The sequence below is a fragment of the Triturus cristatus genome, chromosome 4_2 (assembly GCF_964204655.1).
Source record: "Triturus cristatus chromosome 4_2, aTriCri1.1, whole genome shotgun sequence".
NCBI lineage: Eukaryota > Metazoa > Chordata > Amphibia > Caudata > Salamandridae > Triturus > Triturus cristatus.
Window position 1 is genome coordinate 279476183 of NC_140586.1, and position 15256 is coordinate 279491438.

General features: G+C 43.0%; 1 protein-coding gene across 6 annotated transcripts in view; it reads left to right on the forward strand.

The window, feature by feature from the left end:
- The window catches only part of PBX1 (PBX homeobox 1), a 382352-nt gene that overhangs the window by 278190 nt on the left and 88906 nt on the right, over positions 1-15256 (forward strand). For 4 of the 6 annotated variants that reach the window (XM_085601506.1, XM_085601507.1, XM_085601511.1 and 1 more), the window contains exons 5-6: positions 5466-5601; positions 7154-7313. In XM_085601506.1, coding sequence (XP_085457632.1) covers positions 5466-5601; positions 7154-7313 — 296 coding nt within the window. The remainder of the gene's footprint in view (positions 1-5465; positions 5602-7153; positions 7314-15256) is intronic. The other 2 variants (XM_085601508.1, XM_085601509.1) reach the window with 1 other exon arrangement.

Here is a 15256-nt window from a genome sequence, read left to right on the forward strand (position 1 = left end):
ACGGATACGATTTTAGGAAATGTTTTGGGGAGTCTTGGGATTATGTGCGTAAGAGTCTTGGGGTAAATTAGTGGCAACAAGTTCCACCTTAGCCACTCAGCAGCTCATATCGACCAAGAAGAGAGCCAGCAGTGGCCTTTTGGGCTAGCCCTACTGCCTGGGGCTTGTTTGTCAGGAAGGCCAGACCAGGTCTGGTATGGAGTCCTGTGGTTAATGGGATTCTTTCTTGGGGCATCTGGGCAAGGTGCCAGGTAGAAAGACGACTGGACGCTTCTTGCTTCTTAACTCGTGCAAGCTCACACGGTCATCGCCTTTCCGCTTCTTCGGGTCTGTTTCAGTCAGTCTACCAATCAGCCTTTCCCACTTACACAGTGAAGAGCCAGGGTAGGTTACAAGGAACGCAACTTCACTGAACTACCTAGTCCTTGGGGATTAAAGCACTCAGTGATGTACACTCACTCCTTGTAGCGGCTTGCACCTGTTTTCTTACCACCACCTTCTTCTGAAAGCAAGGATCTTCTTAAATGTCAAGCAAAACTGACAGTCGTCAGACAGTTGAACCAAGAGATGTATGGGGGACCAAAACAGAGTCAGGATCCAATGTCCTAGGTGCTTTGTGGAATAGACTTATTTCTCCGTTTGATCAAAGCTAGAACAAAGCTTCTGGGGTGGGGGGGGGGACTGGGGGGTGGCGGGGGTCATTTCAGTTCCTGAAAATTGTATTTTACTCCTAAAAGGAAAAATAAGCTAACAGTAGTTCGACAAAGCCTGATGTCAATGTAGGGCTCTGTTTTCTGCCAGCCTTCATGCGCTCTTGGCCAGAGTTGGCCATTTTGCAGGGCAGCGGCTAGCAACGTGTCACTTCGACAGGGACAGGAACAATCACTGAGTCTAGATGTCTGTTCACGCTTTTTCCACTACCCTCACTCTGAATTGCCTGGGCAAAGCACTACGCTCGCGTAGTTTGCGAAGTTCGCGGTACTTCGCACTACGCGAATTGCACGTAGCACAGTGCGAACATGCGTAGAGTAGTGTTGCGGTCATTTTTTGCTTGCTCGCGGTCCTCAATGTCAAGTTGGCGACCGCGAGCAAGCAAAATAACATCCCGGCGAGACTTTTTCCTTGTTCGCGATCAGCAACATCAAGTTGGCGATCGCGAGCATGGAAAATAAACCTCCCGGCGAGATTCCCAACACGAGGAGGTCAGGTTTCTCATTGCGAGTGGTCGCGTATGCTCGCGACCGCTCGCGATGAGAAACTACCAGTTCACGTTGAGAAAGCTGCCGCTCGAGTAAAAATCTACTCGAGCAGCAGAAAACTACAGCTCGCACTGTGCAAGATGCCATTTTCAATGATTGCACAGTGCCGGTTGCCTGTCCGCACTGTGCAATCATTGAAAACGACATCTGGCACAGTGCGAACAAGGTACTACGCAGTTCGCGAAGTGCTACGCGTAGCTCGCGTAGTGCGAAGTGCACTTTGCGTAGCTTCGCGAAGTGCTACTTCGCGAACTACGCCCAGGGTTAATTTTTTGTAACTAAGGCACTCGATGAAAAAAAATGTTTTGTTTGTAAAGCAATTCAAATGGATGTAAAATAAGAGATTTCATAAATTAGAAGTTTCTCAGACCGTACATTTTCTCGGTTGCTATGGGAAGGCTGGAAACAGAGACACGAACGCAGTGTTTAATTTGTAGATTAAATAAACAGATTAATTAAATGAAAAAGCTCAGGGCCCAGAGTTTTATTAGAACCCCACCACTAGTACAGCCGGTTGTCGAGGTTACTGAATACCAAGGCTGTCTGGTCTTGGTTGCACCTCATGCCTCTTTTCTTCCCCTCACTACACTTCCTGTCTAAAATGCTATTACTGTTTTTATTTTTCTTGTATATTTAAAAACGCTCTCCCTGTTTTTACACATCATGTATATCTGTGTAATGTCGCCCAGGGCACGGGGACATGTTTTATTTTTTATTCAATATGTTGTTGTTTACCACATGGTGGTATGTTCCACCCTTTTATGATTTTAACAAATCAAATAAAAGTATTCTTCTACACTTCCTGTCTCTTTACCACACAATTACAGCTTCTTTTTCTTCTCTGATTTTTTTCTCACATAGTTACTGTTTGCCTTTCTACTCCCTCCTTTTTTCTTCCTTTCTCAGTCTTGCTGTGGATCAGTGTCTGATGATGAAAAAAAGGCCCAGTTCCCAAAAATGAGTGCCGGTGCAACCACCGGAACAAATTAATCAGTGGCGCAAAGACTGGGCAGTGCCCAGCAAAAGTGGACATCTAATCTTTCAGGAAAACGTAAACGATGATGTGGCTACCTACATCGAGGTGTGTTTACCCATTGCCATCAGCCGACTGCTTATGAGAAGCCTGGCTTCTTGGCGCTTATAAGGCTGCCTCCATAACCGGGTACCCATTGTATTCTTTCAGGGCCATAATAATATTAGTAGCACTGGCGTCCGGGTGCCAGCCGGCGGAGTGGTTCTTTGCTTGTTTTCTTCTCCCGCCTTTTCTTGTGGAGACATTATGCTGCTAATGATGCTGAATAAAGCGAGGCCAAACAAAGCTAGAGAGGCTCTTCACGGCTGAGCTCAAATTGCTTTTGTTACTTACGTTTCCAAGGCAACCCCGGCGAGTTAAAATGGCAAGGTCTGTATTTACACGGGGCCGGGAGAAAAGTGAAGCGCGCCGCTCTGCAATTATCACGCTGTCTTCAGGGCGCGAGGAGCAGTTGCCCAGTGCATCTTGGGACGAGACGACCCAAAGCTCAGATTCCGTATCCGGCATAAAAAGAGAATTCATAATAAAACGAGCTGGCTTGGAAACAGCAGTTAATGTCGAGTGAGGACATAATTTCCAGACCTTGTTTTGTTTCTGCAAGCATATCATCCTTTTGTTTATTGTGAAGAAAGCGTGACATGCATCTATGGTTATGGTAGTGTAGGCAGTCAGCCGCTTTAAAAACCAATAGGTTGCTATAATGCGGGGCTCACTCGCATCACGAAACACAAATCGTTTCGTCGTTAATGGATTTCTTAGCTACCTACAAACAGTGTTCAATTTGGACCGGTGCTTGCCGGTACCGGCGCTCTTTTGTGACTCTGCAACTTATTTTTCATTATCAGATTTTGAACGGTAACGAGGAGAGAGAGGCATACAAGGAACAGAAACATAGCAACATAGTAATCTAGGTAGAAAGAAGGAATGAAAAAGAAGCTTCAAGAGTATGCTAATAAGAAAAGAAGAGAAGGGTAGGAAAGCAAGGCTAGGCGGCCTTGGCTTTCGATAACCCCGGCATTCAGCTAAACTTTGTGGCCCTGCACTTTTCTACACATTACGCACTGCCTGGCAGGAGGGACTGCATAAATCAGGGCCTGTCCTGATGTTCCAGTCTCACGTCATCTAAGTGTAAACCCTACTCTGAATGTGAATTAATGAGTGCTTCGGACTGCCGGGAGTGAAAACATGCTAATAACTGTCCCTATTATTCCACTTGTGCCTACCTATTCTAAGCTGGGTGTGTTTATTTGAGAACTCATATTTTTTAACAAAATGGTTTCCTGCACATCACCTAAGTCAAATGTCTTATTTCAGTTCGATTAATAACTGTCTAAATAGACTACAGTTATTTCGGTTTTGTTCTTCTATTCCTTCAAAGTACTTGAGTGTTGGTTTCTAAAATTCCAGTCCATGAAAAAGTTAGGGCAAGAATGGTGACATACTCGTATTGGAGAATAGAGGCTCTGCTGAACAAAGAATACGATCACTGCCCATAAGCTGGAATAGTGTTAACCAGTCAAGTTAATGTTATGTCATATTGCAGACACATCTACCGTAAACACACATATTTTTTATTCCATGAAAAGTGTTGCTATTCTGGATCCAAACCTTTGCATGCACGATAATGCACATCAGATGCATTAATCTGTAAGAGATACCAAGGTGCAAAACCATAGTTACAGGTAAGTAATGTTTTCCATTCCTGGGGTGAATAACGTAAAGTGAGCTAGGCACTGACTTCTTTAGTGTTTCTGGCCAGACATACTATTGTAAAAGCTTAGACTGAAGCTGCTTCCTTACTAGCTGACGCCTTCACATTTCCTGATATTTTTCCCTATTGTTTGATATTACAATGGTTCATTTTATTTACTAAGATATTGGGGTACAGTTAAATAAGATACAACTCTACAAACTAGGTAATACATCCAAGCATACATTGGCAAAGCCAATAGGTCTGGCTTTTTGTTATTAGAAGTGTTTGGTAATAGTTGGGTGACTGTGTGTGTTGTTCCCTTATGCCCTAGAAATTGTGTCCCACAATCAAACCATGACCTGGCCTCCAACAACATAGAAGTTGGGATAAGGGCTGCATACCTGAGTAGACGGCATCAGCAGAGTTAAACTGTACTCCAAGGCCCTGATCACAGGTTTAAGGGTTATTTATCGCCCCTGATGTATAACGATACAACAGAGTACATTATTTATCCAGTGCGAAAACCAACACCTACCAGGAGTTTTTAGGGAATAACATGCAGATTTTGGTGTTTAACGTACAAAAATCTGCATGGTACGTAAATGCCATACACATTTCCCAAGTAAGATTTCTGTAGGTTAGACCTGTCAGAATTTAACAAAGCATGAAATATTTAGCACATCCAATAATTATCGTATGCGTTAAATACCTTTCAACTTGTAATTCTGACCTGTGCATAAAATGGGTGTTTACTCAAGGGTCGGAATATAACGAGTGACTCATAATCAAGCCCTAAGAGAAGAATGTTATGAAAAGGAGTCAGAAGATGAAGTTTAGGTTGTAAAAACTAAAAAAGAACAAATGGTAAAATATTGCACAGTAGATACTTTTGACAAAGGGCCAGTATTCTTATGCATCCTTAACCCCTTCAGTGCCCCGCCCTTTCCCCGCCCTGTGCCGGGCGTTACATTAGCGGGCGGGGTTCATGACAAGATAGTCTCGTCATGGGCACAGCGCAACCGTGCTCCATGAAGAGACTATCTCGTCATGGGCACTGAAGAGGTTAAGAAAGCCTTGGTGCACACACATTTTAATTTGTGACCAAAAAAAGCTGTAAATCGAACAACATATCATTATAGCAGCAAAGTAGGCCAAAGGAACATGTGTGGTGTTTAGTAAATAGCACTGTGCCTTAATACCAAGCTAAGGCATCCAAACAGCAAGCACTACCTAAGCCAACCATAAACCCGCCATTGAAAAGTTGGGTTAACAAAGTAAATACATAAAGGAACATACACTGCCTGTAGTCTAACAAAAGGACTACTTGAGCCCCACCACGAAAACCTAACGAGAACACAAATTACATCTATCCACCACTGCTTTGATCAATGTGATTGGATTACTGTATTGATTGTATGATGCTTCTGAATTCTCGACTTCAGACGTTAGTAATGTTAATGTTCTGTTGCTTTAATTGTAGGCGGAAGAGGCGAAATTTCAACAAACAGGCTACGGAAATCCTGAATGAATATTTCTATTCCCATCTCAGCAACCCTTACCCCAGTGAGGAAGCCAAAGAGGAGCTAGCCAAGAAATGTGGAATCACAGTCTCACAGGTTAGTGGTGGTGCAACAGCTGTCTGAGCTTAAGAGTGTTATAGTTCAGGAATCACAACATTTTCCAGTGATATTTGTGTGACCAAGTAGCGCATCCCCTTTTCCAGTGCTCAGCCTGGCGGAATCTGAAATTGACAGTGTGCTGAGAATACTACTCCCCGATTGGCTAGAGTTCAGTTTGACGAAGTATTTGTTGGACTATGGCCATGATCAGACAACACATATCCATGCACTACATATAATTAGATATATTTATATAGTGAGCCAGTATCACATTGGTGATTGTCATGACACGCATCTCATCATGATTTGCCTGTACGTTTTTTGACATAGCATGTATGGTGCTGGAGTAGTTTTGTGCTTTCTCAAAGAATTTGAAATAGCATAATTCTGAGCAGCATGTGGACCTAAATCCTTTTGCAGACTGCAGTCTGTAGACTGACATAATTACATAGTTAATTGTCCCTCATACAGTAGATTAAAATGAAGTCAGCTGAAGTGCACTTCAAATGGATGTTGTAGTATGTGGCTCTTCCAGTGGCAGGTTACGCCAGCTTTTATGTGTCAGCCACTTTGTGTCTGCATTTAATTTGCTGGTACACTGTGAAAACTAAATATAATTTTGGGTGTATTAGTTCCCCGAAAGAGGCATCAGGAGTAAATCAATCAATCAAGTGGCTTGTAAAGCGCGACTTCTCGCCCGTAAGGGCCTCAAGGCACTGGGGTGGGGGGAGATAACGACTGCCGATCTGTCGCAAGGCACTGTGGTTCAGTCGAAGAGCCAGGTCTTGAGGCCCTTCCTGAATTGGGGCAGTGACGGTGATTGCCTGAGGGGGACAGGTAGTGTGTTTCAGGTCTTTGCTGCAGGTAGGAGAAGGATCTTCCCCCAGCCGTGGTCTTTCGGATATCTGGGATGGCTGCCAGGACCAGTTGAGCGGAGCGGAAGTCTCTGGTGGAGTAGGAGTGAGGTTCTAAAGAAATTGCTGTTATAAGCTTATTGTGAAAATTTGCAGTTTCTCAATTTGTGGGATGGTATTCTTTAATCACTTGCAGAGTAGGAATAACTAGAAAGAACATTTGAACCATCTGAAAGTAAATGAAAAAGTGTTATACTCTCTAAAGCTGTTTACTGCAAAAACCAAGATGTGTAAGAAAAATCATGTTAAATCTTAGAATATTTCTGAGCGTAGAAAATGCTGCACCTCTGCGACCACGGTTATAATCTGAGTTGAGCTATTTCAAGGATTTAAATCTGTTATTTGTTTTATTCTGTGTGATTATTTTCTTATGCTGTTTTTTTAAACTTCTGTTTGATAAAATAACACTGCCAAAACTATCAGTAAAAGGTTTACATGTTAAAACGTGCAGCAGTATCTAACCTCTTTTTGTAAAAAAAAACCCAAAAAAGTATCCTTTAAAAAAAAAACTGGAAAAAGTGAGCATTTCTTTTTTAAGCTTTAAAAGTGTGAACAGCCGCATGACTATTATTGTTTCTACCAAAGGAGTTAACACATCCAAAGTAAAATAACTGACTTTTTTGGACTCATCTTAGGTATCAAACTGGTTTGGAAATAAGCGAATCCGGTACAAGAAGAACATAGGTAAATTTCAAGAGGAAGCCAATATTTATGCTGCCAAAACAGCTGTCACTGCCACAAACGTGTCCGCTCACGGAAGTCAAGCAAACTCACCCTCAACTCCCAATTCTGCTGGTTAGTTTTTTTTTTTTCGTTTGTTGCTGTTTTTTTATTTTATTTTATTTTCGTTGTTTCTTATTCTTTAATATTCTTTTCATTTTCTCAAATTCTGTTTGTGTCCATTTTATTTTTCTTCTTCCAGACGATGTGATCATGGTGTTTTTAAAGTGTCTTTTATTTACCTTTTTTTTATTCTTCTTATTTTATTGTTTTTGTGGGACGGGGAATCTAAATGGACGAAAATAGTAAACCAGCCTGAGATTCTGGAAGAGAAATTCATTGTGCAACAGAGCTTATTTTTGTTTATTAAAAAAAAAAGGTGGCTGGCTGGTTGTTGGGGAGGAATATTTTTCACCATGATTGCTTGGATACATATTTCATTCTCAATTATCAGTATACAGATGAATTGCATTAACAACTCACATTAAGAGATCTAAAAGCACTGATACAAAAATGTACCAAAGATACCAATTCCGTCTCTCATGCACTGGACTGTATTCATTGTGGTATACCTGAGGAACTAATTGAAAATACCAGAAAATCATGTGTTTCGAACATCAACACCACCTGAGAAAGAATCAATCCCCGCAAACTGCTCCAAACCAAGCAACCAAATGCCTCCAGTACCAATGCTAATACACAGATGAGTTTCATGCCATCGAAGAATTAAACCTGATGCTTCCTCAAAGAGAATTCAGATTGCTCTCTCCTCAACCTATGTTCAGCTGACATCTACAAAATATACCTTGGCACAGAAAGCCCCCCTTCTCATCATGTGTCTCATCCAATACAGAGCAGTCGACACCAACAAAATGTCCAACATCATTCACCTGCATAAGACAATCGCTATCTACCCTTGAAAACTCAAAGCTGTGGTTTGGCATTCAACATCTATCTAGTAGTTAAGCTCTCCAAGATGGAGGTCACAACTAAGCTTCATACCCACCAGAAAACACACAGCCTTCTGCATGCATGCCAGCCTGTTTCTGTCTTGGTCGCAGAATATAATAAGACATACATCAGAGCGGTTTGTTCCAGTAAGCTGCTGGCCGCCCATTGATTACTTTAGTCCTCCAATATTCTTTGTTTTCTTCACTCTCCCAGCAGCAAGATATTGTCACACTAAGTACCAGCTTTTTATTTTTCAGTCACGCGTTCCTCAAACAATTGACCTGTTTTCTTCTCAGTAGACAAGATCCACCCTGCATTCTAAGATCTGGCAGCCTTGGTTGCATTTCCACACCTTTCTCCAATTTTCTTCCAGATCACTCATGACTTCAGTTCTCGTGCCAGCCCCAGACCACTACCATATTTTCATGTACACCATTAATTAACAAACCCACTTCAAAATGAAAGAAACACAGGCTGACACACACTCATCATTTTCCGAGGCCTTCTCAAAGATGCCCCACTTGGTGATTCAAGAATTTGACATTGATCATCAATGGTAAAACATAACTGGGGTTAGTGAAAACATATTTTGAAACACTCTTTTGATCATCTTGGCCCTGCATGTTGCCTATAGACCTCATGGGCGCAGCAAGCGACTAAACATCCAGTATTCATAATCTATGTCTTCTCCCCCTAGAAGAGGAAACTCAATTTGCACAGGTCTCAAAACGAAACTTATCCACATGCCAGCACTTAAACTTTGAAAGTAGAACTATCTGCAATTCCCATCAGTATAGGCATGTCAACCAGGCTGTGCCCTGAAAGAGAGCAAGCAGATTGGGGTGTTCTCTTCTTCCTACAAGGCTCCTAACCCTCAGACTGTATTTACTAAATGAACTAACAACTGTACTCTATGATCTAAAACTTTGTCTGTGTCACCACTGGTAAATTAAGCCTAATTTTCAAGGTCACCAGGAAACTCTCCTCTGTATTGTTCAATGTCAAAATGTGCTGCAGTTTAGACTACTGGGATCGACTCTTCCTTCTGGGTAGGTTTGCTCCCCCCCCACCAGGCTATAGCAGTCATGAAAACCTGGTCAGACATGCTGAAAAAGTAGGCTGGTAACAGTGGCGTAGCAAGGGGGGCAGTCTGCCCTGGGCGGCACTCTTCCAAGCGTTGCCGCAGGTCGGCAATCGCGGGAATATTGCCAGCAAACCCCCCCTCTTATGGCCACTGTGGGGCGGGAAAGGCAGAGACCGCCATGGCCGGCAAAGTGGCTAGCTACGCCACTGGCTGGTAAGGCCGACTAACAAAAGAAACTTCACTGTGGGTGGGCACAGTACGTCCACAGGTAGCTGCTATGCCAGATTTTGAGGGATGGCCTAGGCATCTCCAAAATAGGGCTAGTCCTCACACACAACACACTCAAATCATTCTCCGAGCTCCCAGAAGAATTTGGCCAGGTTAATGCGCAGTTTTATAAATTCGTACAACCGGTGCATGCACTATACCCATATATACGTCATTTAGATTCCATACCCAGCTTTCACCCTTTAGAGAGCAAACTCATTTATGATAATCAGCGGCGGCTTCTCCGTTATGGCGGAGGAGCGTCACCCCACTGCTGAGAGGCAGCAGAGGCAAACATGAAAAATAAAATGATAATAAAACCATTTTAGCATTTTATTTTTTCTTACCTTGCCATTGCCAGCTGAGTCTTAGGGTGGGGCCATCCTGGGATTGTCACTGCATCAGCAGGAGAGAGCAGGAGTGGTAGGGGCACTGTAGGTACGCATGTTAGTTTGCACTTACATTTCTCAACCCAACTGTGTTGCACAGCCAGGTGGAGAAATAGCACAGGCTCCCTGTGCTTGAGCGAGAGTCAAGTCAGCCTGTTCAGGCCAATCACAGCGCTGCTCTTATTCTGGTACCAGCATGAGAGCAGTGCCGTTATTGGCTCCGGGTAGCCTGTGTAGTGCACCAGCATCGGGAGAGGAGCCCCGAGGCGGCAGCCGCAAGTAAGTGAGTTAATTTATTATTTTCTCCTCTCCCCCATGCATTCGCGTTGCCCCTCCAAAGTAGAGCAGCCGCCACTGATGATAATAAACATACCTAAGACATTGATCAGCTTTCCTGCGGCAAGGGAGACTGCCGTAGGTTGTATGGAGGGATAGGTGCTGCAAGAGGCTCTAGCACTGCTTAGAGAGATCTTATTAGGGCCCAAATTTCGCTTGATACAAAGTAGGTATTTGCATCATTCTGACTGCATGAGAGCAAAACCCTGTTACATTGAGGCCAATTCCTCACCCTTGTGTCTCAGATGTGAGGCTGACGAAGGGAACCTGTTACATATAATCTGGGGCTGTAGCACCCTGAGTGAGTTTGGGGGAGGTGAGGGGAATGAGGGCATAAGCATTGAGGTTATAGACACACACATCTCGTTAGACCCACACTGTGATTTGTTGAATATCCTGAAAGACCTGGACCTTAGAAGAAACCAGATTTTTCTTTTGTTGTTGCAGTTTTATATAGCGCAAACTGGATCGAAAGGTATCATAGCGCTTTACATGAGCACCAGTTGCGTTACAGATGTACACATGAATTTTTAGACACAGGGAGATTAAGTGATTTTCCCAGAATCACATGATGATTGAGTCTCCCGCCAGACTTGTAAAATTTTGTTGTTGTTTTTATTGACATGAAAGCAAATACATAGAATATCAGAGACCGATAAGCAAATATGTGACATTACAGCAATACATATATAATGAGAATAACATAGGTGGAGGTACAATCCTTTGGGCCTTCTCAAGACTGTCTGTGTTGTTAATAGTGGTGCCCCTCTGATGAACTAGTGGAAAATAAAGACTATAAGCGAAATAGTGAAGATGTGAGTGGGGTAGGGGGGTGGAAAGGAAGTTCTTCTATTCTCGTCCCGCTAAGTTGGGTGTCTCTTCTTCGTTTCCCACCTCTAGTGAGTTTCCTGCCAGACTTGAACCTGGTTCCCCAACTTGAAAGTCGATCGCTCTAGCTGTTAAGCCACATCCTCTTCAGTCTGGTAGTGGCAAAATTGGACATAGCCCCGAACTGGCATAATTAAATTTCACCAAATGCTAAGAAATGGAAATGAGGTCTTGAAGAATGCAGCTTGTTGGAGGGGCCTTTAGTTAAGGCATGGAAATACTATCAAAAACATGTTAACATCTGGGCACTTGGGCCTAATACTGGGGTCTGGTAGGATTATTGAAAACCATTCTTCCTCAAGGAACCTGAATTTTCAGCAACAATGTCCGAAAATGGGTTCAGTATATGTATGCACAACATGGGATGTATGCCACACCCACACTGGATACTTTCTGTTTGTTAACCTTATGTCGTTATTGGTATTTACAGTGGTTGTTCATGAACTATAGTACATGTATCAAAATCCTCCTCTTTTGGTTCTTTGTTCTGTTCCTAAAAGTGTTATGGGAACAAAATAATATATACGAACACATTCATATAAAAACAAACCTGCAGCAATGCCGATCTCTGCTGCAGAAACAAGCCTTTACTGAGCTTCTCGGCTCATGCCTTTTTTTACAAAACCAGTACATTTCCCAGTGCTCCTCTTAGACATTTAATGATATGAGACATTCAAGTTGCAATGCAGGTGAGCCTTACAATATGGACATTCGATCCCGGTTGGTTAAACTCCTAGATTTAACATGCCTCCTCCAAACCACAAACAGTTGCTTCAGTTACCACTTAAATAATGCATCCCTTCAATTGAATTGAATTGGAAATAGCACCAAACAATTTACATGACAATAAATAGAAATTTGCAGTAGTGTAAGTTCCACTTACATGAGTTATAAAATAGTTTCAACCTACCTTGGTGTCTAACCAAGCCCTTTACTGCAAGCTTTTCGCTCTCATCCTCCTGTGTCCTAGGCACTATGGTCTTGTTTGCATGTTGTACAAACTGCACTGCTTTTCCCAGGATGCTTTGGTGTGAGAAGAAGTTAAAAGATGGGCCAAAACCTGTCGGGACAGTTTCAGATTTGGGGTTGGTACCCTTCTGATTAAAAGTAGAGATTTCAGTGTTGATCTGGCAGGAAGCTACATATCATAACTTGACAAAGAGTGACCTTGCACAGTTGTGTGTCCCATAGGGATTCTTTGTGCTACCATTGTGTGTCTTAGAGGGCAACTACAATATACTCTGGTGTGGGAACAATGCGTGTCACCTTGCTTATAGATAGCGATGGCCCGAATGCTTTGTATCACCCAAACCTTTGTTTTTCACATTTGATGAAGTGGGGCGGACGAGAACTGTCTTCTTGAATTATGTAGTAAACAACAAGGGGGACAATGAGGGCTTGATAAAGGTCCACCGTACTTGCCCTGGGTAGAACTAGAAGACAAAAGAGGTACGGTGTTCCTGGGTGGCATTTTGGCCACCTGGTGAGTACTCAGAGTGGTGGGGAGGTGGGAAATACCTCCTTTCGGAACTAGGACCATCACACACCCAGCAAGCTAGGTGTCATGCTTCATCATATGGGTCTGCTCCTCGTCGAGCCGGCGCTACAATGCTCGACGGGCACCCATAAAGGGGCTCTTTATCGGAGATCTTTTGTTCCTTGCCGTATAGGTGCCGTGGGTGTGAGGGGCCTGGTAAGATGTAGATGTGGTGTGTGGGTTAAAACAAGTAAGGGAATCCTCTATAAATATTTTTATTCTGGAGATGAAACAACCTGATTAAAAAGTAAAAAGAAGAAGGAGGGCGACTATTTTGTTTTAATCTGACAAAAATTATGCTCTACGCCTTAGTAGTCAACATGTTTCTTGCCTATAAAATGTCTTTAATAGATCAGTTGGCGATTTCTCAGGACCTAGTGACTAAATGAAAACTATCTACAGTGTGTGGTGTGGTTCTACATACCACTTCTTCTCTCGGCCGCACTTGAATCCTTAAGAGGTTGGCTGCTTTTCTCCGGGGGAACAACCTACAGAGAGAAGAAGTGGTATGTAGAACCACACCAAACACTGTAGATAGTTTTCATTTAGTCTCTAGGTCCTGAGGAATCGCCAACTGATCTATTAGAGACGGGCTGCAGCTGGCCCGGCGGGCGGCTAATGATAAGGCGCTGGATGCGACTAGGGCATGGGGAGCGCTAGTGGATGGGCTCCGCGCTTTGGAGGAGTTGGATGAGGAAGACGGGGATCCTGTGGACGTTGACCGGGGTATGGGACCCGGGGCGGGGCCCTCTGGGACTGCAGGGGAGATTGCATAGGATGAGGCCACATAAGCGTATTTGGGAGGGGTCTGTGTCTGCACAAAGTATTGAGGTGCGCATGGGTGGTCAGGGCGGGCGCATGAAGTGTATATGGCGGGGGACATGGAGCCTCAGGTCCTTTGAGATCATTCCTGATGTCTTTTCCATTGCTTAGAGCTAGGCTGTGTCGGAACTCGGGGTGCTTGATGTCTCAATTTACAGGGGTTGGAGGCGGGCACGCTGACAGAGGGGTGGAGTGGGTAGAGAGGGTGGTAGGGGGGGAGTTAGGGTAGCAAATGTTGACGATCTGGTTTCTCCTGATATGTGCATTGATGACTGGGTCTTATATCGGATGCTATTGTATGCAACATTGGTTTATTGGTTCGACGGTTGGAAAACCTCAATAAAATATTTTAACAAAAAATAACTGATCTATTAGAGACATTTTATAGGCGAGAAACATGTTGACCACTAAGGGGTGGAGCATCATTTTTGTCAGATTAAAACAAAATAGTCGCCCTCCTTCTTCTTTTTACTTTTTTACAGGTTGTGACCTCTCCAGAATAAAAATAATTATAGAGGATTCACTTACCTGTTTTAACCCACACACCACATCTAAATCTTACCAGGCCCCTCACACCCACGGCACCTATACAGCAAGGAACAAAAGATCTCTGATAAAGAGCCCCTTTATGGGTGCCCGTCGAGCATTGCAGCGCCGGCTCGATGAGGAGCAGACCCATATGATGAAGCATGACACCTAGCTTGCTGGGTGTGTGAGGGTCCTAGTTCCGAAATGAGGTATTTCCCACCTCCCCACCACTCTGAGTACTCACCAGGTGGCCAACTTGCCACCCAGGAACACCGTACCTCTTTTGTCTTCTTGAATTATGTACCATCACCACAAAGTAGGACAATGGGCCAAGATACAACAAAGAGGAATTTCAATCTTCCTGTTGTTCACAAACCTGGAATAAATGTTATTTCAATGACATCTTTCTCTACATACATGACGGGCTCCTTGAAGTTACCATTAAACTTTGAGAAACTATTGATGAAATCATTATCTTTAATTCCCAGGGCACCATATCCACTGCTGCATTCTAGCATCTTTCAGTTTGAGAAAGAATCACTTTTAAGGTTGGGTTAATGTTTCTTTTGTTTGTGAATCGGGTTGAAAATGAGGAACATCTACAGATTTGACGTATGGCAAATTCGGGGAGTTTTCCATTGAATTTAAATTTGTGAAATACATTTATTTTGTAAATCCGTTTCAATTGGTAAGAAAATTTAAGTTTATTTCGCGAGTCCAACTTCTTATTTTACATATTTGTTGGATTCCTACCAAACAACAATTCTATTTTTCACACATTAAGTGGATATTTTATAAAGTGATTTGCTTTTAGATCTCAGGGCAAACATTATACGGCACATTGTGGTGATTAACAATCCATTGTGATGGGAATAATTGACCGCAGTCTTCTCATTTTGGTTATATAAATGTGAAATTTGTCATCTCTTCTTATTGGAGGATCAAACTGGTACTCCATAACTGATTCTAGTGAATTTCATGTTCTCACTAGAATTTGTGGAATTGAACACTGTTGCAGTTTTTCAGAGCAGTTCACACTCATTATCGTTCCAGGCAGACTTGTTACTAAGCATTCTCAGAAACTGACGACCTCTCTCCACTCCACTGAAGGGATGCAGTCTAAATTTTTCTTTCTCTTGCAGAAATTCATCAGCCCTCAGTGTGTGTACTTTTAAGTTGTTACAATTTTTACATATCAGATTGTGTTCGAAATACA